Here is a 20,224-nt window from a genome sequence, read left to right on the forward strand (position 1 = left end):
CCCTGCGAGCCCACATCTTGTAGTGCAGGTAGTTGCAATGACGGATTTTGACTCTTTGGCCCTAAAAGCACACCGGCGAAGGTGCAGTTTTTCAGCTCAGTTTTCAGTTGTTAGTTTTTGGTTTTCATTTTTCAGCTAGCTACAAAATGTGCCAGTCGCGCGCTTGGGTCAAGATGGCTAAGACGGCGACTCAAATGGCTAAAACGGCTAGGGGAGACGGCGTGTGGACGGTGCTCACGCGTCTCGCTGCCCACGAACTCCATATGAATGGAAAAAATAGTTGGCTCCAGGCGCCGGGCTACTGGATGCCCTAACTCTGGGCAATCGATTCGGAAAGGCTTAGATTGATGATGGTGACATGATGCAACGATAACGCCCATGAAAAGATTGATCATTATGCCCCGAGATACATTTTCCAGATATTTCGGTGACCTTGAGCCCGCAGATGAGCCTAATATATACAAATTAAAATTATTATTAAGAACAGCTAGTTGCAACATATTTATATTTAAATTTTATCACCATATATATCAATCTAGTCCTTAAACTTGCCAAAGGACTTTAAAGATATGCATAAAGTTGAGGAGCGTGATCTAAAAACGTTAAGGAATATGCATTATTTTTAATAATAATTAATACACTGCTATAATTATCCATCCAGCTTTGCAATTACGTTCCAAATGACACACCCCCATAAACAAATACGTATTATTCCCGTGATCCTATAACTTGTTTAATTCGGCAAACAAATTAAAGTATATTAGTTGTTTTATCAGCTGACCTCTGACATTTGCAAGTTCACTTGAAAGCGGGTACTATTTAGTTTTTTCATCGCTCGAAAGATAAATTCTAATCTGAATCCGTTTTGTGTGCGGCGAATAAATAATCACAACTTGCCAATAAATCGTAGTACCCGATTTAGTGGAGTGTGCGTGTATAAAACCACGAGCGACGTAAAATAAACAACAACAAATATATTAAGCTACTAGCATTGGTTGTATTATTTGTCGTTTTTGTTTTTTTGTTTTTTATTTTCCGTTTTTCTGTTTTTGTTGCCGTTGTATTTTACTTGCCGCGTCTTTGGATTTTTGAGGCAATATCCGAGACGATTTCTGTTAAATCATACGCCGTGTGTGTATATAAACGAAGACGAGTCTCTTTGGCGCTTAGTGCGGCAACGTCCACTTCGCCAGCTGCATCCCAGCCAGATCTCTTCCCGAGCCCAAGTCCACCAGCCAGTGCAGTAAGTCCAAGTTTATCAAAGTGGTCCAGTGGTCCAGTGGTGATATCCGATTGATGGCCGACTAATTGGTCAAAGTGTTCCACCATGTTACCAAAAGACATTCAGTGATTTGATGTGATCAACTCCATAGGCCGTTAATTAAGGCCAGAAAATGTGAATCGATGCAATTAACTAAGTGAATGGTATAAAGTGAACTCAGTGCTTGCCCAAGAACTCGTCTTAAATTAACATACATAAATATGGAAGGATTCACTAAACTTTTAATCGAAGTTACACTTTAAAATTGGAATATGTTGAAATGCAGTTTTTATGTGTGGATACAGCAAAACTTAATCCAAATATTACCAAAAAAATACTATTAACTAATGCAGCATTTTTTTTTTAATCAGTTATAAGCTAAGGAAATTTTAAGTAATAAAAAACTTGCTCAGTTTTACGACGCTTGAAAATAAAGTATTGCTTGATTTTGCATATTTTATATATTTCATATTCGCATGCATTTTAAATCAGTAAAAAACAAAGATGCAGCATTTTGTAAATTTTAATAAGACATTGGCCAATTTTGGGATCGCCAAACTTAAATAATTATTAGCTTTTTCCATTACGACCCACGCAGATTTGACCTTGTATTTACATTTAGCCGGCTATCTCACTTAAATATATATAGATATTTGGTGTTAAAAAAGTAGAAAATGAATGACTGTGTCGCCAGTAATTAAATTCTCTCCAAATCCAGAAAAAGTTACAAAATGACAGAATCGCAAGGCTAAAAAATAAACAACGCTAATTCAGGTTAAACCCGAAATAATACGCCTCATAAAATCTCACGGTTTCTAACTGCGTATATTTTTTATATATTTGTAAAAATTATTTTCGGAGAAGATCAATTGATTTAAGCCTTGAAAAGCATTCTTTTCGCAAGTCCGTTTACCCGTTTTTTGCATTTCTTTGTAATCAATTTAGACGAGAAACAAGTTTCGGCGATCCGGGGCCTGAATGCCATTTGCATTTCGTTGTTAATCTGTCAAAATTCATTTAGTTAAGTACCTTGAATTAGAATTAAATTAAGAATGCATTGTATCTGAAATCAGCCAGATCCTTGGGAGGCAATCGAAAATATGGCCAGCACTTGGTAATCTATGCAAAGTGTCCATAAATACCCAATTAAATGCGGCGCAAAAATGTAAATTAGATTGTTCGTAACATGTCTATTTGAGAAACGAGCGATCATCTTACCAAATCGGCGCCTATCCAAAATTGGCCAAAACCGACTCATGCTAACTGCCCATAACTGATGGCCAACAATGCAAGTCAACCGCATTTCACCAATTTGTCAGCGCAGTGCATTGAATAGCCAAGTTATGAGTGCCCGAGCCCAGACATGGAATGTCGGCTAAATCAATCGCTGGAGGAGATCACTAGTTTTGCACATTTGGCACAATATACAAATGTGTGGCCATATGCATACGTGGTGGTGGTGGGGCTCGCGGTCTAATCACCTGTTCGCCGTGATTAATACGAAGATATACGCCTATGCGAGGCGCTGAAATGTCAAAAGTTCAGGGTGAAGCCATCAATGTCCAAGTTGTTTTTATTAACGCTCAATCGTTAGCCAACACAATGGAATATGATTGCTGGCCAACTGCGCAGACAACCGGGATCACCCATTCTATCTATTTCGACACCCAAATCAATAATCGCTTTTCAGAGCTATAATTGCCCAATTATAGAATGATGATTGTGTACCTATAAATATTTATCTCATATCTTCTAATTCTATAGCTTGTCTTTTAATCCATACAAGCCATTAATGTGTTTGTTTAGCAATTAAATTAATGAGCCAAACTATTAATCTTGCGAACCAAGAGCCAACTATATCGTGATAAAACTATGGCCAAAGTAAATGAGCAATTTTTTGACATGGTGAACCAATTTTTATCAAATTGGCCATAATTATGCAGTCATATCAAACCCAACCGCAAAAACCAAAAAAAAAGCAACAAACTGAGATATCAGGCCAATGGTTTTGAACCTCCAAAAAGCCAAAAAATTGGGTCGCTGAAGATTAAGCGAACGGAAAGCTGGGAGCAAAAGAGATACCATATTAATCGTGTTGAATATGAATCGGATGTATGAATGGGCGGTGTTTCGTCACAATCATCTACCGTGGACCTCTTGCCAAATGTGAGGTGTTTGTATTTACAGCCAAAAAGTAGTTTCCAATTCGGGGAATTCAGCAAGATCACACAAATGAAAGGGAAATTACGAGAATATTCAAGAACACGAAAACAGATAAAACTTACTAATTTTTTTTTAATCCAAGGGGCTACTGATTAATGTGGGATTTATTCATGGCAGAGAAGAAGTGCTTAGCATTGGGTTCTAATAACCAGTGACGTAAGAACAAAAACAGCAGACTTCACACGCCAAATCATCCGTAATCAAATGGTACTTTTTCGCCCCTCGTTAGCTTAATGCTTGGAATAACCTAGACAAAAGGGGCCACAATCAATAAAAAAAAAAAAGAAAAACACCTAATCATCCGGGCCCAACTTCAAATGCGCGATGGCAAAAAACAAGGGGAGCCGAGAGCCATCGGATTGCAGAAGCCAATGCCAAACAAAAGGCCCCAAATACCCAAATCGAAGCCCCTTTATCAACTGCGGCTAAGCAAATAGGCATTCGTCACTAGTTGTTTCGCCGCCCTGTGGCTCCCTTCGTGCGCGAGTCTTGAATTTATGGATTTTGAAATCCGCAGCATCTTTCCCATTTGTTTCTTCTCTCTTAAAGGTTAGTTGTATTATTTAAAAACCAAACCCGTTTTAGTGGCGCTGGTGCAGCACCCTCCATTCGTCGGGCAAAAGAGGTCCGTCCGGCTGTTCGAAGCTGGTGTAAACACTCGACAGGTTGCACTCAACCGTAATTAGCGATAAAGAAGATCTTACCTCATCTAGCGCTAGAGATCGCTTGACAAGCCCGACCTATGCAAATATATGTCTGGATGGATATTCCGTGAATTAATTTTTCGTCACCTTCATGCTGATTGATATATGGCCCTCTTTGATCCCATCGAAAGCGCCCTTTTCGCAGATCTTGATCCAGTGAGTCAGCCAAAGGTGGAAGGTTACTCACGTGATTAAACAACCGCCGCAGTACCGAATTGGCCATAAACTTAATTTACACCAACTGTAAACAGAAATATTATCTTGTTTTACTGTATTGGATGCTGAGACCAAGGGGAATATAATTTTTAATTTAATTTTTGAGTCAGCCTTTAAGATATAACAGTCCTTAGCTATAGGTAATAAGCGATAACTAATAAATATGTTAATAACTTTAAATACTTCAGTGAAGAAGTATTGAGTGAGGGGGGCAATAAATTAAGCTGTTCAATTCGGAAGATCATAAACACCATCATCATATCATATATTATCATCACATATTAAACACACTTTAATTGACTGTTTTTCAGAATAAAGCTCTAGACTTACATTTAAGATGGTCAACGTCGGCCACATTTTCGTGTGGGCCTTGCTCTTGGTACGTACAGACACCGATATCCATCTAGAAGCCATTAAATTGCTGATTATTATTTCGCATAACTGTCAAGGTCACCACTTGGGGCACTGATCTGAGTGATGATGAGGCGCTCAATGACGTTTTGGGCGAACTTGAGTTTGACGACTCCTCGCCGAGATTAACGCGCGACACTTCTCTGTCGGCCAAGCACATCGAGAAGATCGATGTGAAATGCGACCAAGGTGGTGGTATGATGGTCGAGGTTGAGTTCTCCGAGGACTTCGAGGGAGTCATCTACACCCAGGGATACTTCAGCGACCCCAAGTGCAAGTGGGTATACACCATTGATAGCTCCTAATCCCCCCTCTTTAACTACCATCTTTAATTAGCTACGTGAAGGGCGACCGATCGGGACGCAGTTTCACTTTCACAGTGCCATACGATGGATGCGGCAGCAAGCCCTCGTGCTCCGTTTGCGCCTCAATCGAGAACATCCTGATCATCCAGGACGACAGGGACATACAAAACAGCTTCGATATAGCACGGAAAATTTCGTGCAGTCGGGGTGATGAACGTGAGAAGACTGTATATTTCAAGCCATTTGTCGTGGACATGCTCGAGGTTATATCGGTGGATACACCGAGTGGGCCGGTAGAGTGCTGGATGGAGATCGGCACGGGAACTCCTCCCAATGTCAAGCCCATTCAGGGAACTCTAACCCTGGGAACTGACATCACTTTCACCATCAACGTTAAGCACTCGGAACAGGCATGGGATATAAACATACTGCAATGCTATGCCTCCGATGACATGGACTTTGAGGCCAGGACGACGAAGAGATTGCAGCTGTCGGACAAGAGGGGATGCTCGATAAAGGAGAAAATCTTTGGGGAGTGGCGAAAGTTTGAGGCGGGCTCCAGTCTAACATCCACCTACTACAATACACTCAAGGCATTTAGGTTCCCCGACCGATCTCAGGTGTATCTGAAGTGTGACATTGAACTCTGCAATGGAGCGTGTAAGAGGGACTACACTTGCGGCAGTCTCAGGTCGTTGCCATGCCCCGAAGGATCAACTGATCCTCAGTGTCTACAGGACCATCTAATTTCACCAAAGCCCCGCTGCTATCCTGGCTCCAGGGAGCCAGGCTGCCCAAAGCCTACTTCCCAGCCACCCACAACGATCAGAATACCAATAGCCTCAACATTCACGCCCAGGCCACGATGCTATCCTGGATCCAGCGATCCAAGCTGTTCGGAAACTCCGCAAACTACGTCCCCACCCAGTTGTCCTTTGGGCTCAACTGATCCTCGCTGTCGCGTTGCGCCGCTGGCAACAACAAAGCCAAGGTGTTTTTCCGGATCAAGGGATCCGGAATGTCAACCAGCTACCTATCTTCCACCAACCACGAGAAGATCTTCGACCAAGCCGCGTTGCTATCCAGGATCAACCAATCCCGATTGTCAGCCGGCAACAAGGGCACCTATTACCACAGTAAGACCAAGATGCTATCCAGGATCCGATGACCCGGAGTGTCAGCCTGCAACATACGTTCCGCCAACAACGAGGAGACCGTCCATTACTACGAAGACGCCACGTTGTTACCCGGGATCAACAGATCCAGAGTGTCAACCCAGAACAAGGCCAACGATTACCACATCGCAGCCAAGATGTTCTCAAGGATCCACTGACCCTGAGTGTCAACCTGCTACTTATCTTCCACCAACAACAAGAAGAACTCCCATTCCGACAACCAGAGTTCCAGTAACAACTTCAAAGCCAAATTGTTATCCAGGCTCAACAGATACTCGTTGCCCACAAACTCCAAGACCAAGGTGTTATCCTGGATCACCAGATCCTTCCTGTCAACCCGCAACGCGTATAACTCAGAAGCCACCCACTTCTCCACAGCCAAAATGCTATCCCGGCTCATCCGATCCAGAGTGCCTCAATTGCTATCCGGGTTCTCCCGATCCGAGATGTCCCAAAGTGCCAACCACAAAGAAAGCTGGATGCTTTGATGATTCGGATGACCCTAGATGTCAACCCGCTACCTACTTACCGCCTTCGACTCGTCGACCACCGACAATTGCACCGCGACCACGGTGTTATCCTGGATCAACGGATCCCAGTTGTCCGCAGCAAACTCAACCAACCACCCGGACACCTATTACTACTATTAAGCCCAGGTGTTTCCCAGGCTCCAATGATCCTGAATGCCAACCGGCAACGACTAGAAGACCCGTAACTACCTCCAAGCCAAATTGTTATCCTGGTTCGACAGACAGGCGCTGCCCCAAAGAACCCGTGACGACATCAAAACCGAGATGTTATCCTGGCTCAACGGACCCTGAATGTCAGCCTGCTACTATTGTCCCACCAATTACGGTTCAAACGACAATTACAACGTCGAGGCCAAGGTGTTACCCGGGTTCCAGCGATCCTAGTTGCCAGCCTCCGACAACAAGAAGGCCAATAACCACGCCTAAGCCAAACTGTTATCCGGGCTCCACAGATAGTCGCTGCCCGCAGACACCGCGCACTACGGCACAACCTAGGTGTTACCCTGGATCCACAGATCCTGACTGTCAGCCTGCAACTTACCTTCCACCAGCAACAGCAAGAACAACGATTGCTACTACCAAGCCAAGGTGTTATCCTGGTTCAAGCGATCCATACTGCCACCCACCAACAACAAGGAAACCAAATTGTTATCCTGGATCCACCGATAGTCGCTGTCCACAAAACCCACCTACTACAGCGAAGCCAAAGTGCTATCCCGGTTCAACAGATCTGGAGTGCCTGAATTGCTACCCTGGTTCACCCGATCCTAGATGCCCTAAGGTCCCAACCACGAAAAAGGCAGGATGCTTTGATGGTTCGGATGATCCCAGTTGTCAACCTGCCACTTACTTGCCGCCATCAACAAAGCGGACTCCTACAATTGCTCCTAAACCAAGGTGCTACCCGGGATCAAAAGATCCGGAATGCCCTCAGATTACAACAAGGGCACCCACTTCCACGGCTAGACCACGCTGCTACCCAGGATCCACGGACCCCGAATGTCAACCAGCTACTTCCTCGCCTCCGATAACCAGAGTACCTGTAACAACTAGGATTCCTTTAACAACAGCTAAGCCGAGGTGTTATCCAGGCTCACAGGAACCTGGATGCCAACCTGCAACTAGGCCACCAATTACCACCTCCAAGCCAAGATGCTATCCAGGATCTCTGGACCCCGAGTGTCAGCCTTCAACTTACCTTCCGCCAAAATCTGTTAGAACCACCGTGCCAACTATTCAGACGACCAGAATTCCCGTAACTACATCAAAGCCAAATTGCTATCCGGGCTCAACAGACCGACGCTGTCCAAAGGAACCCGTTACAACACCAAAGCCTAGATGTTACCCTGGCTCACCAAACCCAGAATGTCAACCGGCCACATACTCGCCTCCTACAACTAGAACACCTGTGACAACATCCAAGCCAAATTGTTATCCAGGCTCCACCGATAGTCGCTGTCCCCAGAAACCACCTACTACGCTAAAACCGAAGTGCTCCCCTAGCTCTTCAGATCCGGAGTGCCTGAATTGTTATCCTGGCTCTCCTGATCCGAGATGCCCCAAGGTTCCTACCACAAAGAAATCGGGATGCTTTGAGGGCTCACAAGATCCAAGGTGTCAGCCTGCCACGTATTTGCCACCATCATCTCGTCGCCCTCCCACAATTGCACCCAAGCCCAGATGCTACCCAGGATCTACAGATCCCAGTTGTCCACAACCAACTCAACCAATCACGACTCGTAGACCTATAACTACACAGAAACCTAGATGTTATCCGGGATCTACTGCCCCCGAATGTCAGCCAGCTACTATTCCTACCCCAACCTCCACAAGGCCTATAACTACATCGAAGCCAAATTGTTATCCTGGCTCGACAGACAGACGATGCCCTCAGATACCAGTGACTACAACGAAGCCTAGATGTTATCCTGGCTCCACTGACCCACAGTGTCAGCCTGCAACTTACTTGCCCCCAACGACAGTTACTACAGTCAGACCAAGATGTTATCCAGGATCCAATGATCCCGCTTGCCAGCCTCCTCAAACAACTAAAACGCCGATAACCACATCAAAGCCTGTTTGCTATTTAGGATCAACGGATATTCGTTGCCGCCAGAATCCGCCAACGACTCAAAAACCAAAATGTTTTGTGGGCTCTACCGATCCTGAGTGCCAACCAGCCACGTATCTCCCTCCCACAACTGTATCACCCACCATCCCAACGACCAAACCAAGGTGCTATCCTGGATCAACTGACTCCAGCTGTCAACCCAAAACCTCTCCACCGACTTCAAGACCTCTTATAACGATATCGAAGCCCAGATGTTATCCGGGCTCACCAGATCCTGAGTGTCAACCGGCAACTTACCTTCCTCCCACAACCTCACGCACAACGATTCCTCCAACACGACCAAGGTGCTATCCTGGTTCCAGTGATCCTAGCTGCCAGCCAACAACGAACTTGCCACCGACAACTCGGACGCCTACAACCAGACGCACGACCATTCCCGTTACGAAGCCAAGGTGTTATCCGGGATCCAGTGACCCAGAATGTCAACCAGCAACCTATTTGCCGCCCACAACAAGAGTACCTGTAACTACATCTAAGCCAAACTGCTATCCAGGCTCTACAGATAGTCGTTGCCCTCAGAAGCCACCTACTACGCCGCAACCCAAGTGCTATCCTGGGTCATCAGATCCGGAGTGCCTCAATTGCTATCCCGGTTCGCCCGATCCAAGATGTCCAAAAATCCCAACCACAAAGAAAGCAGGATGCTTTGAGGGTTCAGATGATCCAAAATGTCAACCCGCCACCTATTTACCTCCATCGTCACGTCGGCCACCCACTATTTCCCCCAAGCCGAGATGTTATCCAGGATCTACAGATCCCAGTTGTCCGCAACCAACTAAACCTACCACAACAAGGACATCATTAACTACATCTAGACCTAGGTGCTATCCCGGGAGTACAGATCGCGAATGTCAACCAGCCACATATGCCCCACCGACATCTGGATCACAAATAACTACCCTGAAACCCAGATGTTATCCTGGGTCAAGGGACCCTGAATGTCAGCCAGCTACTTATGTGCCTCCAACTACAAGGACACCTGTGACAACATCCAAGCCAAATTGCTATCCAGGCTCCACGGATAAACGCTGTCCGCAGGAAATCGTAACAACACAAAAGCCCAGATGTTATCCTGGCTCACCGGATCCCGAATGTCAGCCCGCAACTTACCTTCCTCCCACCACCTCACGCACAACGATTCCTCCGACTAGACCTAGGTGCTATCCGGGTTCCAGTGATCCTAGCTGCCAGCCAACAACGAACTTGCCACCAACAACTCGAACTCCTGTAACCACTAGGAAGCCAAATTGTTATCCGGGATCAACAGATAGTCGGTGCCCACAGACGCCTCAAACGACGCTAAGGCCAAAATGTTACCCAGGATCTACAGATCCCGACTGTCAACCTACCACGTATCTTCCGCCATCTACACCAAGGCCAACAGTTCCTACAACCCAGCCTAGGTGTTATCCAGGATCAAGCGATCCCTATTGCCAACCACCAACAACAAGAGCTCCTCTCACAACCCCAAAACCAAACTGTTACCCTGGTTCCACGGATAGTCGTTGCCCACAGAGGCCACCAACCACTTCGCAGCCCAAATGCTTCCCTGGATCATCAGATCCGGAGTGTCTGAATTGTTACCCTGGTTCGCCCGATCCCAGATGTCCTAAAGTGCCAACCACAAGGAAGGCAGGATGTTCAGATGGCTCCGATGATCCAAGATGCCAGCCAGCCACGTACTTGCCACCTTCAACTACAAGAGCACCTAAGCCAAATTGCTACCCTGGATCAACTGATCCTAGGTGTCCGCAACCAACTCAGGCGACAACCTTAAGAACGCCAGTTACCACGACGAGGTGTTACCCAGGCTCTCCAGATCCTGACTGCCAACCAGCAACAAGAGCACCTGTCACAACTTTGAGGCCAAGATGTTATCCCGGCTCCAAGGATCCCGAATGTCTGCCGTCAACTTATTCTCCTCCGACTACAAGAATTCCAGTTACCACATCTAGTCCAAATTGTTATCCGGGCTCGAGGGATCCACGCTGTCCACAGGCGCCTGTAACTACACAGAGACCCAGGTGTTACCCCGGTTCGAAGGATCCTGAGTGCCAACCCGCTACCTACCTCCCACCGACAACGGCAAGGACAACGATTCCGACGGTCAGGCCAAGATGTTATCCGGGCTCCAATGATCCAGATTGTCAACCAGCTACATACAAGCCTCCAGTGACTAAAACGCCTATCACCACGCCCAAGCCCCGCTGCTATCCGGGCTCCAATGATCCGTCTTGCCAGCCCGCTACCTATCTTCCACCCACAACTGCTAGCAGGTGCTATCCTGGTTCCAGCGATCCTAAGTGTCAACCTGCCACCTATGCTCCTCCCTCGACCAGAGCTCCTTTTACTACTTCCAGGCCCAATTGTTACCCCGGCTCCACGGATAGTCGCTGTCCCCAGACACCGCCGACGACACCTAGACCAAGGTGTTATCCAGGATCATCGGATCCTGAGTGTCTGCCAGGAACAACGTCCAGACCTCCGATTGCCGGAACCACGCCGGTATACTGCTACCCAGGATCCATCGATCCGCGCTGCCCTGACTCCGGATACAGGGGCACAAGCCGAATTCCAGCCACATATCTGCCGCCACTGAGTGATCCTGGCTACGATAGAACCATTCGGAATGCGAAGACCCTGTTCTTCAACGAAATCAATCACTTGGCCTTCACCGACAACAACGTCTTCGAGCTCGACGACGACGAAGTCGAGAGCTCGAGGGTCAAGCGCGAGTTGAAACCCGACGAGGATGACCTGCTGTCCAAGAGGATCATGAAGCGCGAGTCCAACCAGGAGCACAATTCCGAGCAGGAAGTGATTTCCCTGACCCTCGGGGTCAGAACTGGCATCAGTGTGAAGTAGTCGTTGAAGGTCTAGTAGATTGTAAGGCATACAAATATTATAATATCATCATACACCGATATGTATTTACCTAGAATGATATTCATTAAATATAAACTATGTACAAATGTAATCCTTGAATCAATTTTTAAATGGTGCTTAGACAGGCTATCACTTACCTATTTACGGTTATTAATTTTGTGTACAGCAAATCTCTTGTACTTTAATAATTTAATTAAATATTTTAGTAATTATGTGAGAACAATCGCTAGAGTCTGTAAAAGAAGTTGGTTCTAAGACTCGGGGTATCGGCAATATGAATTGCTTTCGATGGACTCGTGCGGAATCCACTCCTCATACAAGGGCAATCGGTTCTTCAGGGTCTCGATCTCCCGCAGAATCCGCATCACATTTCCTCCAACCAGCTTCTTAATCGCAGCATTGCCCCACACCCTATCCCTTGCCAGTTCGGCAAGTAGCAGGGCATAGCTCTTCGGAGCTCCTCCAAGTCCAATGTGATCCACTCCGGCCACCTTGCGCACATAGTTGATTGCAGTGATGGCCTCGCGAACGCCCAGTGTCCGATCGCCACAGCGCTCCAGGTTGAGCAAGATAACGCCTCCATTTTCCGGCAATAGGCTGTGGGATATACACTTTTAAGGGATGTCCTGTAAGGACTCAAATTCAATGATTGCCAACCTGAGAACATGGTCTGGAATGGAAGCGATGTTGCTGCTATTGCACATGGACAGCGGTGTGGCATTCGTGAGTAAAACAGGAGCTTTGGCAGTTTTCAAGACCGCCAACATGGCAGCCTCGCTGAGCATCGAAATCTCCACCAGCATGCCCAGGCGGTTCATCTCAAAGAGCATGGTCTAGAAAAGGAATAAGTTAATGAATAAATACCATCACACGAATGGAGTTGTGCTCACCTGTCCAAATTCGTTGAATGAATTCGTAACATTTTCCTCAACAAGATAGTCGGGTCTCCGGATTGCTGCCGCCGCCCAAGGAGTGGTGCACTCCAGGCTCGTAATCGAGACGAATCGTGCTCCCAGCAGGTAGATGGAGCGCAAGACGGCCGTGCTGGTGCCCAGAGCATGGCCACCACTGATACCCATGAGAACAGCCACCTCGCCGCGGATGTGAGTCTGCTCCATTTCATCCGCTGATTCGACGATGTGCATGGAGTCCGTGGCGGCGGTAATCCGCTTGGCCCTATCAATGCCCTCCAGTGTGAGCTGCACTGCATCCAGGTACTGAGCTCCGCACGGCACAGCAATGGGCCAGAGCACAGCACCGATGTGGTTCTGTCGCACCTCGAAGAGGTTGCTGCTGTTCAGGCTCATGGTGCTCGGTGGCTTCCACGAGCCCTCGATCAGGGGAGACTCCGTCAGCAGGCGGCGGATGAAAGCGAGTCGGGCCTCCAGGAGCGACGAGGAGCGCAACTGGAGGGCCAGCGGAATGCCTCCCGCCATGGCGATGCACACGAGGACCACACCAACGCCCAGCAAAATCTTTCGTCCTCGTGATCTCTCCGGTCGCTCCGCCGAGGACTCGCTGCAGGAGTCCTTCTTGGAGCTGTAGGTGGGGATGCCCCCGTTGGAGCACCTAATCTTTTCATTTCCACCTCCGAACTTGGTTATCTCCGCGGGCAGTTCGATGTCCGCTATCTCAGTGAATACAAAACATTGCTGCTTGCAGTGTGGTTGATGCTGGTGCAACGGATGAACCTCCAGAAACTCGCGGCTCGGTACGGGATTCATTGCATCGCCTGGTATGCGATGGTATTTCCCAATCTCTTCCCTACCCGAGGTTTCCTGCCGTAGATTGCGATTCTATTCAACAAGCTTGCACTGCGACGAAAGCTCCAAACTGGATACTATCGATTTTTTCATGTGTGTCCTGTTCGGTGCCCACATTTTACTCACAAGGACATGCGCGCTGGAAAGTTATTTGGTTCAGTATGGCAGCATCCCAACATGAGCGGGAAAGGAGTGTTTTTTGAAATTGAATCCTTATTTATATTCGGTTTAAATCAGAATTTTTGAATATAATTAAAGCAAGGGTATATAGTCTTCGGCTTGCAAAAGCTAGCACCCTTTTTAGTTTTAAGCCAAAACAAACATTTTCGGGCTTCAAAGATTTGTAAGCGATTCAATTTCTCATTTATAACGTTTTAGATCTATTTGTAAAAGCTACATTTTAAGTTCATAGTGTTTAATATTCGACTACTTCTTGTGCGCCTCTATGACGATTTTCATCAGCTTGTGTGGAGGTAAAGATTCCAAGAGGCACAGCAGCTGGATTTGATTTGTGATGCAGTTGGAGCTCAGGGCGATTTGCACTGCTTGAGCGAAGCGTTCCATGCACTTCTGATACGCAGCATCCGCTTCAGGATCCGTTTTCGATTCCGCCAGCCGTGCGCAGTAGCTTTGCAGGGATTTAACGATTTGCATAAGATCTTGGCTGGGCAGCGCTGTCGATTCTCCACTGCTGACAAGCTGTTGCAGAGCTCGCAGGAGGGAAAGATGCAAATTGCTATAGGCGGAACGGTTGGACACCAACGGGGCCAGGACTACCCATCGAAGCAGGCCTGCTAGGGGAGTGGTAAAGGGCATGGCTATGGCTCCGGCGGGCAGGACCAAAGGCTGCTGCGAGGCCTGACACAAAGTGGGATTCTCCGTCATCCATTCGGTGATGGTGTCCAGTAGAGCATCTGGCGGTGGATTCAGTGTCTGCGAACGCTGCTCATTGAGGTACAGATCCGCCACGGCGACCATAAAGTTGGCCGCAAAGTGCGGACCCACCATGGGTAGCTGTTTGAGTTGCTCGGGGGTTTTCCGGGAGTACGAGATAAAGTCGCTGACTATATTCTGGGCCACTTCCAGGCTGAGTGGCGTCTTGCACCCCACCTGTTGCATCCATGTGCCGGCAGAGGAGAGCAGCGGGGCCACGGAGCCGGAAACCGCTGTGCTGATCAGCCGGGATAACAACTTGGATCGCTGCGGTGTCAAGTGGCTTCCGAAGAGCGACAGGAATATGGCGTTGCGGGTGGCATCTCTTCCTGGCCGCGAAAAGTACTCAATCAGCGCTATGATCAGCTGGAACTCCTGGAACAAATTCATCTGACTAATGGGCAGAGCCTGCGACTTTCGCACGTCGCCATCCTTAGAGGTTCTCTCCAGGAATATGAACTCCGATATGATTTGCATCACCATGTTCTGCTTGTTGCGGCTGGCAATCAATGTTTCTGCAAAAACAAGGCGTAAGAAATGTTTAGGATTTAAAATCAGCAACTTTACCCAGTCGCGTAAGTGCCTCCACCGCACAAGTGGGATAATTATCCAGCTTCATATCGCCCTTCCGCAGCAAGAGCTTATTGCTGTCTATCGACATCGACATCCTTTAGTCCTTTATCTTATTTTAAAGAGCAGTGATAGGTTTTTAAGAATGTATTTTAATGCAAGAGAAAAATAAAAACAAACCGTGGAACCTTAGAGGTGGCAGATATTTCGATTGGCAGCTCGATAGTGCACCGGCTGAAACCAGAACAATGGTCACTCTGAAACTGATTATCCGTTTTTATCCGCAAAAACACCTAACAGTACATTTAAGAATTTCCCTTTCTAACAAAAGCAGTACTTTTAAAAACTCCCCTTTGGAGGAAACAAAATCTTTTTTCATACTTACATTATTTTACATTTAACACACAATTAAAAGACAATTTTTAACATTAATATACATTAATATACGCTAACATTAATATATGTAATTTGTATATTTTACTTGAGCGATCTCAAAAACGAATGCATACAGAAGTCTTTTTTTTATTTGTAGGATAAATACATATAGATATTAAATTTCAGTACTGAACTAAACATATTAACTCTTTTAATATATGTATATAACATGAAGATTCGATAATTTTTCAATTATTAAAAAATGGTTATGCTCTCATTTTGTTTGAATTTAACAATCCAGATATTATATGAAAAATATATTGAAAATTTGTGTCACAGCCGATTTCAATACTGACTTACGTTGCTAAAATTCGATTAATTTACATAAATTCTTTATTTAATATGTACAACTACATTAGTTTGATAGTATTTCTTTAAAAATAATTGACATGGAACTTTACTAGCCCGTAATAAAATCAATGCCGTAAAATATCTGCACATTGGCAGATAAGATAACTTAACTGAACAAATTTATAGATACCAAACAGACGCATAAAATTGACCAAATGAAGACGAAAACTAGCCAGGCACTGGACTTGAAAGGACTTTGAAAACGATTGACTACGCCGCTTCCCAGGAGCTCGGAGCAAGTGCGTCTCGCAAAGTAAACCAAGAAAACCGGGATAATGTATTGAATGCCAGTGCCTGCGTAGGTGCCAGTAAATGCCACCAAACTGGACAAACTTTCAGTGAAATAAGTAATACAAAACGGCGGAATTATAGCGAGCAAAGGAAAGCACAGACGTAGGATAACGCTATAGGATTCATATTGTGACATGTCGAGGAATAAGGATTGAAGGTTGTTCTTCAGCGTTATGGCAACAATGGGGAAACTGGTTGACAGGGTAAATATGGGAAAAAGTGCAAGGAAGTAATCAATGCAAATCAATAGACCTGACCAAAAGTCTACGTACGCCACATCGTAGGGCAAAAAATCTAATGTGTAAAGGTCTTCGATTCGTTCGAAGGCAAAAATGCCTGTCATGGCCAGCAGAATGTAAAATGCGCATATGATTATGTAGTCAAAGGATAGGATTTTGGAAACCATTGACTTGTGTCTGAGGGGCGCCAGCAAACTGGGCAGTGAGTGGTGGCACATAAAGGAGTAGACACAGGCGCCGAAAAGCGAGGGAATTCCATACACATTAAAGGTCTCTGGATGACCTTTGGCACCTCTGGATATCAAAAGCTTTAGCGATATGCAGATCATCAGGGTAAAAGCTGAAATATCACATTTTAATATCTAATCAGTTGCACAAAATTCGAAGCTTACCCATCCAGCGGAAGGCAGCGGTCAGCATCTGCAGGTACTTCGTTTTTTGCACATTGAAGTACACAAATGGACCGAAGATCAGTGTGAATCCTATGAGCAACACCCTGTACATGTTCAAGCGAGATATCGTGTGTTCCTTCCAGCAGGCCCGAGACGTATTGTTCTCAAAGTCTCCGGGCCAATACATCAAGTTATTAGCATCCGTTCCATTTGTTTGGTCACTGAAACAAGTCGGACTATTTAAATTGCTATCTCTTTTTCGTTTCAAAAGGTTTCCATGTCTCGAAAAAAAGCTTCCAAATTACTTTTTGATCCTATGTGAGCTGCGTGCGGCTCCGAGTACTTACCATACGACGTCACGCAGACTTCTTGCCACGGCGGCGGAATAGATGCTCAGATCCCCGTAGAGATAAACAATCAAGCAGAGATAGAACATTACGCGGCCGAACTCATTGAAGAATAGTGTCGCCATTTCGCCAAGTTCGAATTTGTGGGACAGCTGATAGTAGTGGAACTCCCGGTTTTGGATGGTCAGCGGAACCCGCTCGAAATCTCCAACTTGCTCGGCTCCCGATGCCAGCGAAACATCATCAGCATTATCATCGTTCTCACTGTTCTCGGCGGAACTGCGACTTTGGCGCAGGGCCTGCAGAGTCTGCCAATTCCTGATGGCGTTCGCACAAGCCATTGCCTCTATGATAAAAGTGACCGTCATGTAACTGATGATGGCCAGCAGAACAATGACAATCAGGGAAAGCATCCATCCCGCCCTGGCAAAGACTCCGGGTAGCGTCAGCGCCCCGGTTCCAACGATTAGATTGAAAATGAATATGAAGCCAACCTGTGGATAGAAAAGGAAATTGTAACTCACGGAGCGACAGGTGTTCAGATTGTGGAACGGAAAAATGTGCACACGACGCAAAAATTGTGCAAGTGGGCGTTATGGAGGATATTCCTATATTTCCACTGGAAAACCTATATTCACGGCGTTGAATATAACAATATAGGCACACATCTTCCTAACTTCTATAAAATTGAACATTTGTTGCACAAACAGCATAACAAACATGCAACAAATGCAAACAGTCCTTTGTTTTGGTGAAAGGAGTTGCTGGCTCCACACACTCGAGCTCAGCTTACCAGATTCGAGTACGTGGGCGCGGCTTCGCGGCCATTGACAAGGCGAGGCATTTTTACGCTGGTTCTTTGTCTTTTCACCAGGCTTCTATCCAATCCGATTCAATTAAACTCTCAACAAAAAGAAAACAATAATAGAACAGATAGTGCACTCAATGCAGTGTGCCCAAATATTCTGACGAAATAGAGCAAACACAAATTCCTAACGCCACAGAATTCATTATTTAAACACCTAATTGGCGCGTAATTTGAAAAGTATGCTTTTCAAACCACAAGACACAAATTACTTCATTTAAAGCTAAAAACAATTCGATTTTATTTCAAAACAGTAAGTTTGTCGTCTAATATATACATTGCACAACATGCGCGGGCGTAGCGAATAAAAGGCTGAACTAAAGCTATCCATGATCGACTTAGAAAGGCTTAGCAATCTTACTGCTCCTTGGGAACTTCAGTGGCGTTTTGCCTCTTCTTGCGATTCTCCAATATACTCGTGATGAAGAACTCGCCGGCTTTGTAGGAGCTGCGCACCAGCGGTCCACTGGCTGTGTACAGGAAACCCAGTTCGTTGCCGCGCTCTTCCCAATGCTTGAACTTCTCGGGCGTGACGTACTCGATGACCTTGAGGTGCTTATTCGTGGGCTGCATGTATTGACCCAGGGTCACGCAATCGACGCCGGCCTCCCGGAGATCCTTCAAGGTGTTTTCAATCTCCTCGTCGGTCTCGCCAAGCCCCAGCATGATGGAACTCTTGGTGATGAGATTGGGATTGAATCTCTTCGCTTCGGTTAGCACTTGCAGGGTCTGGCGGTAGTGGGCGCGCCTGTCTCGCACATAGGGAGTGAGCTTCTCAACCGTCTCAATGTTGTGCGCATAAACATCCAGTCCGCTGTTCGCGATCGTCTCCACACACTCCAGATTTCCTCGGAAATCAGGTACCAGGCACTCCACAAAGATGTTCGAGTTGCTGGACATAAGGTATTAATTGAGTACGAACAACTTTAATAATTAATTCGTCTTACCGCGCTTTAATTTCGCGAACAGTTTCGGCAATGTGCTTCGAACCGCCGTCTGGCAAATCTATGGTAGAAAAAGCATTTGAAGCTCTGGCGAGTCAAAAACCAATCCACTACTTACCATCGCGATCAACTGAAGTCAGCACAATGTAATCCAATCCCCAGGAAGCAATTGCCGTGGCTGTGTTCACGGGTTCGTTTACATCCAGCGGTGGAGGTTTGCGTGCCGTCTTCACCGAACAAAATCGACAGCCTCTGGTGCAAGTGTCACCCATAAGCTAGGGAAAAATATGTATTGTGAAAAGGTGTAGTTAACAAGTCTTGGTTCGTCATTATTCTTTGTCTCATTGCTTTAAAACGAATTGTCGTCTAAGCACCTTTCATAATTTAAACCCTTGTATGGTTGTAAAAAGACGCCTAAAGCTGTGGAAAATTCTGTCCAGACTATCTGAGCATGCTCGGTTATCAGCAAAGGTCACCATGGGGGGTCCCTCACCATAATCGTGGCTGTCTGGGTGCCATGCTCGCCGCCGCCCCAGCACTCGCCGATGTTGGGACAACGGGCCTCCTCGCAGACGGTGGACAGCTTGAGCTCGCGCATCTGGGCCTTGATCTTGGCGTAGTTCTTGCCCACGGGAATGGTGGTCTTCAACCAAGGCGGCAGTCGCAGTCGCTGCTCCTCGCCCTTTTCGCGGCGTAGCTTTCCATCGTACTGCTCCCACTCGCTTCTGGTGTTATCCGGATTCTGCACAAAGTCCTGGAAATTCGGACCCTTTGCCAGACGTTCGCGAATCTCCTCGAGCTTTTCCGCATTTGTTGATGCCGCACGCTGTTATTATTCAATCAAAATAAGTTGTTTTTATATGTACTTTTCAAGCGTTTGCTTACGGTGGCAACTACAATGGGGGCCTCCACGTGAGTTTTTAAAGCTCGCAACATGACATACATATGAATAATTGTACAATTAATCAATTATAAACGATTTATTTTGCTTGTCGAAACTTATGAAATATTTAGTGGGACCGTTTGTCACTTGCAGTTTTCATGGGCACTTTTTGTGGTGAACAGCTGTTTCTATAAGAAGCGCGTTTTTGGTATTTAGTTGGAAGAAATATTTCCCTATTTCCCTAGCAGTATTTTTATCATGGGTGGCGCTTAAAGAGTTAGAAAGGGGTCATCAATAATTATGAGATGACCAAGTGTCTCTCACAATTTGTGTATAATTGCATATATAAGAAATTAAAAAGCTTTCCTT

The 20,224-nt window shown here is 46.1% G+C and overlaps 5 protein-coding genes across 5 annotated transcripts; 1 reads left to right on the top strand and 4 right to left on the bottom strand.

Annotated features, from left to right (window-relative positions):
- The first annotated feature begins 1,139 nt into the window (after positions 1-1,139).
- LOC6738849 (mucin-2) lies at positions 1,140-11,933 on the top strand. Its single transcript, XM_016171803.2, has 4 exons — positions 1,140-1,243; positions 4,716-4,783; positions 4,854-5,092; positions 5,152-11,933. The coding sequence occupies exons 2-4, from the start codon at positions 4,742-4,744 to the stop codon at positions 11,819-11,821; spliced, it is 6,951 nt and encodes a 2,316-aa protein (XP_016032669.1). The 5' UTR covers positions 1,140-1,243; positions 4,716-4,741; the 3' UTR covers positions 11,822-11,933.
- An 81-nt stretch (positions 11,934-12,014) lies between these two features.
- On the bottom strand, positions 12,015-13,690 carry LOC6738851 (dipeptidase 3). The gene is made up of 3 exons (XM_002085615.3): positions 12,733-13,690; positions 12,500-12,675; positions 12,015-12,439 (listed from the first exon to the last, which is right to left on the bottom strand). Exons 1-3 carry the CDS (start codon positions 13,564-13,566, stop codon positions 12,094-12,096), a joined length of 1,356 nt encoding a protein of 451 aa, XP_002085651.1. The 5' UTR covers positions 13,567-13,690; the 3' UTR covers positions 12,015-12,093.
- Positions 13,691-13,933: 243 nt separating this feature from the next.
- LOC6738852 (uncharacterized protein C7orf26 homolog) lies at positions 13,934-15,433 on the bottom strand. Its single transcript, XM_016169186.3, has 3 exons — positions 15,289-15,433; positions 15,106-15,220; positions 13,934-15,053 (listed from the first exon to the last, which is right to left on the bottom strand). The coding sequence occupies exons 2-3, from the start codon at positions 15,203-15,205 to the stop codon at positions 14,032-14,034; spliced, it is 1,122 nt and encodes a 373-aa protein (XP_016032671.1). The 5' UTR covers positions 15,206-15,220; positions 15,289-15,433; the 3' UTR covers positions 13,934-14,031.
- A 319-nt stretch (positions 15,434-15,752) lies between these two features.
- Positions 15,753-18,141, bottom strand: LOC6738853 (transmembrane protein 104 homolog). The gene is made up of 4 exons (XM_002085617.4): positions 17,957-18,141; positions 17,164-17,657; positions 16,817-17,037; positions 15,753-16,764 (listed from the first exon to the last, which is right to left on the bottom strand). Exons 1-4 carry the CDS (start codon positions 18,005-18,007, stop codon positions 16,001-16,003), a joined length of 1,530 nt encoding a protein of 509 aa, XP_002085653.1. The 5' UTR covers positions 18,008-18,141; the 3' UTR covers positions 15,753-16,000.
- A 103-nt stretch (positions 18,142-18,244) lies between these two features.
- Positions 18,245-20,025, bottom strand: LOC6738854 (lipoyl synthase, mitochondrial). Its single transcript, XM_016169184.1, has 5 exons — positions 19,858-20,025; positions 19,466-19,798; positions 19,091-19,247; positions 18,976-19,033; positions 18,245-18,920 (listed from the first exon to the last, which is right to left on the bottom strand). The coding sequence occupies exons 1-5, from the start codon at positions 19,915-19,917 to the stop codon at positions 18,386-18,388; spliced, it is 1,143 nt and encodes a 380-aa protein (XP_016032672.1). The 5' UTR covers positions 19,918-20,025; the 3' UTR covers positions 18,245-18,385.
- Positions 20,026-20,224: the final 199 nt, after the last annotated feature.

This window comes from Drosophila simulans, chromosome 3L, assembly GCF_016746395.2.
Source record: "Drosophila simulans strain w501 chromosome 3L, Prin_Dsim_3.1, whole genome shotgun sequence".
NCBI lineage: Eukaryota > Metazoa > Arthropoda > Insecta > Diptera > Drosophilidae > Drosophila > Drosophila simulans.

Excerpts from the sequence above, each read along its gene's own strand:
- LOC6738849 (XM_016171803.2), top strand. The coding sequence starts at position 4,742 with ATGGTCAACGTCGGCCACATTTTCGTGTGGGCCTTGCTCTTG. Across the intron at positions 4,784-4,853 it reads TCGTGTGGGCCTTGCTCTTG|GTCACCACTTGGGGCACTGA; the intron begins GTACGTACAGAC and ends ATAACTGTCAAG. Across the intron at positions 5,093-5,151 it reads TTCAGCGACCCCAAGTGCAA|CTACGTGAAGGGCGACCGAT; the intron begins GTGGGTATACAC and ends ATCTTTAATTAG.
- LOC6738851 (XM_002085615.3), bottom strand. The coding sequence starts at position 13,566 with ATGAATCCCGTACCGAGCCGCGAGTTTCTGGAGGTTCATCCGTTGCAC. Across the intron at positions 12,676-12,732 it reads CATTCAACGAATTTGGACAG|ACCATGCTCTTTGAGATGAA; the intron begins GTGAGCACAACT and ends TTCCTTTTCTAG. Across the intron at positions 12,440-12,499 it reads ATTCCAGACCATGTTCTCAG|CCTATTGCCGGAAAATGGAG; the intron begins GTTGGCAATCAT and ends TATATCCCACAG.
- LOC6738852 (XM_016169186.3), bottom strand. The coding sequence starts at position 15,205 with ATGTCGATGTCGATAGACAGCAATAAGCTCTTGCTGCGGAAGGGCGAT. Across the intron at positions 15,054-15,105 it reads GGAGGCACTTACGCGACTGG|AAACATTGATTGCCAGCCGC; the intron begins GTAAAGTTGCTG and ends TTGTTTTTGCAG.
- LOC6738853 (XM_002085617.4), bottom strand. The coding sequence starts at position 18,007 with ATGCCTCGCCTTGTCAATGGCCGCGAAGCCGCGCCCACGTACTCGAAT. Across the intron at positions 17,038-17,163 it reads AGTCTGCGTGACGTCGTATG|TGACCAAACAAATGGAACGG; the intron begins GTAAGTACTCGG and ends GACTTGTTTCAG. Across the intron at positions 16,765-16,816 it reads CGCTGCCTTCCGCTGGATGG|CTTTTACCCTGATGATCTGC; the intron begins GTAAGCTTCGAA and ends GTGATATTTCAG.
- LOC6738854 (XM_016169184.1), bottom strand. The coding sequence starts at position 19,917 with ATGTATGTCATGTTGCGAGCTTTAAAAACTCACGTGGAGGCCCCCATT. Across the intron at positions 19,034-19,090 it reads GACTTCAGTTGATCGCGATG|ATTTGCCAGACGGCGGTTCG; the intron begins GTAAGTAGTGGA and ends TTTCTACCATAG. Across the intron at positions 18,921-18,975 it reads GTTCGCGAAATTAAAGCGCG|CAACTCGAACATCTTTGTGG; the intron begins GTAAGACGAATT and ends CCTTATGTCCAG.